Source organism: Vicia villosa, unplaced genomic scaffold (assembly GCF_029867415.1).
Source record: "Vicia villosa cultivar HV-30 ecotype Madison, WI unplaced genomic scaffold, Vvil1.0 ctg.000063F_1_1_1, whole genome shotgun sequence".
In the NCBI taxonomy this organism is placed as follows: domain Eukaryota; kingdom Viridiplantae; phylum Streptophyta; class Magnoliopsida; order Fabales; family Fabaceae; genus Vicia; species Vicia villosa.
In genome coordinates, this window is record NW_026704991.1 from 167,261 (window position 1) to 170,560 (window position 3,300).

General features: G+C 39.0%; 1 protein-coding gene across 1 annotated transcript; it reads right to left on the reverse strand.

The window, feature by feature from the left end:
• Positions 1 to 323: 323 nt before the first annotated feature.
• LOC131623396 (uncharacterized) lies at positions 324 to 1,873 on the reverse strand. Its single transcript, XM_058894407.1, has 4 exons — positions 1,745 to 1,873; positions 1,218 to 1,654; positions 542 to 1,082; positions 324 to 365 (listed from the first exon to the last, which is right to left on the reverse strand). Exons 1-4 carry the CDS (start codon positions 1,871 to 1,873, stop codon positions 324 to 326), a joined length of 1,149 nt encoding a protein of 382 aa, XP_058750390.1.
• Positions 1,874 to 3,300: the final 1,427 nt, after the last annotated feature.

Consider the following 3,300-nt stretch of genomic DNA (forward strand, 5'->3'; position numbering starts at 1 on the left):
CCCATATTGATCACTCCTCTGGGTTTCTTGGTCTTCTTATCCTTCTTAGTCAGAAGGGCTTTCAGCTCTTCTTGCCCCTTGGACAAGGTCAGGATCAAAGCTTGGAATTTAGCATTTTGATTCTGGAGATTCTTCACAGATTGTTCGAGATCCATCTTTCTTACTGAAATAAACAGCAACAAAGATGAGGCATTTGTTTTTATGAAACCTGTGATGCGATGTTTATGGATGATATGATTATGCACATGCAATGTTTTCAAGGAATTGGAAGAATTTTAACTCGTATTGAAGCAAAGAGAGAAGAAAAAAGAAAACATTATTTATTAATTAAATTGTAAGGTCATAATCACAAAAGTTACATTAAACTAAAAAAAGAAATTAACAATAAATAAAAAAACTAAATTCTGGGATTTTTGTCTTCTTGACGACGCCTCCTCTTTAGGACTCTGACTTCTTCCTTATGTGCCTTGATCATTTCTTCTCTTTCTTGAACAAGCCTAGAAATTTCATTTTCCCATGAGTTAATTTGATCCGGAGAAACAAAATCTTCAATCTTCCATTTGCGAGAAAAGTAATCAAGTAAAGTCTCTTGCTCCGTAGCATTTTGTATCAACACTTCTTTTTCAGCTTCCGCTTTTAGTAAGCGTCTCTCAAAGTCTTCCCTTTCCCTCTTTAGTCGGTTAACAGTTGCAACCAGATCTTCATTTGGACTAGGAACATATGGCTCAAATGTAACTGGGGCAGCAGGAGGAGCTATTCTTGGAACTATGGGCGTATCAGATGGATAAGGCATCCCAAATTCCATAACTCGATCATAAATCCATTGGAAGTATAGATCCCATGGCATGTAATTTCTCCTTCCTATATCTTTTGCACCAACTTTCTTCACTTTCAACCAAGCTTTGATGAAGAGGTCTCTCTTCTTTTCTTTATCCGAATCATAGTCAAAATATTCTGCACTAAGATACAAAGAACGCGGTTTATCCTTCAAGGCAAAGCCAAACTGATGTCGAGCTAGAATTGGATTATAAGTTATTCCTCCACGAACACCAAGAAAAGGTATATTAGGGAATTCTCCACAACTATCAAATAACAAAGTTCCTTCAAATTTCTTTTGGTACCAGATGATGTCATCGAAAGAAAGCTTCATAATTCTTTGAGCCCAAGTTAATCCTTCTTCATTCTTTCTTACGGAGAGAGGTAAGTGCGAAATAAACCACTTATGTAATAGAGGAGCACATCCTAAGACACAACCTTTCCTTTTTGATACTCGGAAATGAATAGAATGTAACAAGTCACCAAGTAGAGTAGGAACCGGATTCTTGCTAAGGAATATATTAATAGCATCCACATCAACAATTTTGTCATAATGGAAAAACAAGACTTGTCCATAAATTAAGAGAGACAACACAGCTTCCAAGGCATCCATACTTGAAGCTTTAGCCAAAATCTCCGCTTTTTCATAGAGGAAATCAAAGGGTAATCCAGAATACTCTTTCTTACTAATCCAAACCTTCTCAATTTCTGATCTTGGCAAGTGTAGGGCAGCAGCTACGACTTCCCACTTAGGCTCTTCTTCTTTACCAGTATAAGGGACTTTATTGAGCACAGGGAGTTCCAGCAAGTAGGAGAATTCTTCCAAGTATGGTACCAACTGAAAATCTCTATAAGTGAAGCAATGTAGTAACGGATCATAGAATTGAACCATGGTGTTGAGAAGAACTTCATCCACATTAGTTCGTACCAAGCTTATGAGAGTGTTGAGAGAATCACTGAATTTGAGAGAACCAGAGATGTTGTCACAAAAAACCTTCAATGGTGTTGGCACTTTATTGAAATTGAGGAAGAATGGCTTACGGCCTTTTGTTTCCATATTCAAACAACCTACAAAACAATATACGGTTTAAAAAACCTCCAATTCCTTGAAATGGGTTAGTCATGCCATGTATGAATGATGCATGTATGCATGATGCACATACACAAATAAGTCCACACAAATCACACAATTTTTGGCTTAAGGCTTGCATGGAGTTTGATCAAGTGTCCTTCCCAAGGGTATTTCTATGGATAAGGAAATTTCAGCAACGGTTTCTACCAAGTGACTCAAAATTGTCGACCCTCCTAAAGCACCCTCGAACATGATACATACATACCATGCAATGATACTTTGAGAAAAAGCCTATCTGAGCTGTAGTATCGGGTAGCGACTATGCTCTTAACATACATCAAGAGTAGTCCCCCCACTACGTTCCTAAAAGTCAAGATGGGTTAAAGGTAACTAAAGGTCCTTAAGCTCCGACTCACCCACGGACATCCGCACGAACCTCCCTCATACAAGAGAAGCATGCAAACACCCATAGAGGCCTAACTTAAGCGTGAACTCTCATATTGACCAATCCTCCACATACATGAAGGAAGTCTCCATGACTATGCCACTTCCTATCTTAGATGTTCTTGAATCCGGGTGTAGGATTCGTCCTTCAGTTAATTCCCAAAACGCCCCTGAAAAATAAAACAAACAAAGCAAACAATAGAAAACATTTAAAGTGTTCCTAAACTTTTAAGGTAACCCCTCTTTTATCGAATTTTCTTCCCCAGCAGAGTCGCCAGTTCTGTAATACGGTGAACTGACTTTATCGAAAATGTCGCGGTTAAGCAAGAGTCGCCACCGACTTTTATTTTATCCAAACAAGTTAGAAAAGCTAAAAGAAACAGAAAAAACCTTTTTAAAAAAAACGGGTTCAGGGGGTAATTATGCAAAGGGAAGGTGTAAGGCACCCTTTGCATCCTTGGTTTTCCATGGGCTCTTAATTGCTTTGCTCTTTGTTTTTTAGAAAAGTAGATGAAAAAGATAGGGACTTTAGCTCGTAAATGAGCGTAGCCATTTTGAAGAATTATGAGAAAGAATATAACAAAGGTTTAGAGCAAGGCAAAACAATTAGGGGAAATTACCTTGAAGTTTTGAAAACGAGGTTTCGTTTAGCCTTTCAGGATGAAAGGATCTATCCTTGCCATAAGAGGGCAGGAAGCCTTTCGTTTGGAGGTTGAAGGGTCATCGCATTATCATTCGCCATAAGACTGACCCATGCCATAGAGAGGCAGGTAGTCTAAGGGAATGATCAGAATAGCCTTTCGTAGGCAGCCAGAGGATACCTTAGCCTTTTTTGTAGGCAACTTCCGAGGGTCGAGATCATGCATATCGAAGGCAGCATCATTGGGGACCATGATCTTAATCGAGGCAACTGGCTAAGGTATCCTCGTATTCGAGGGACTGGCTAATCTGCAAAACAACACAAGGCA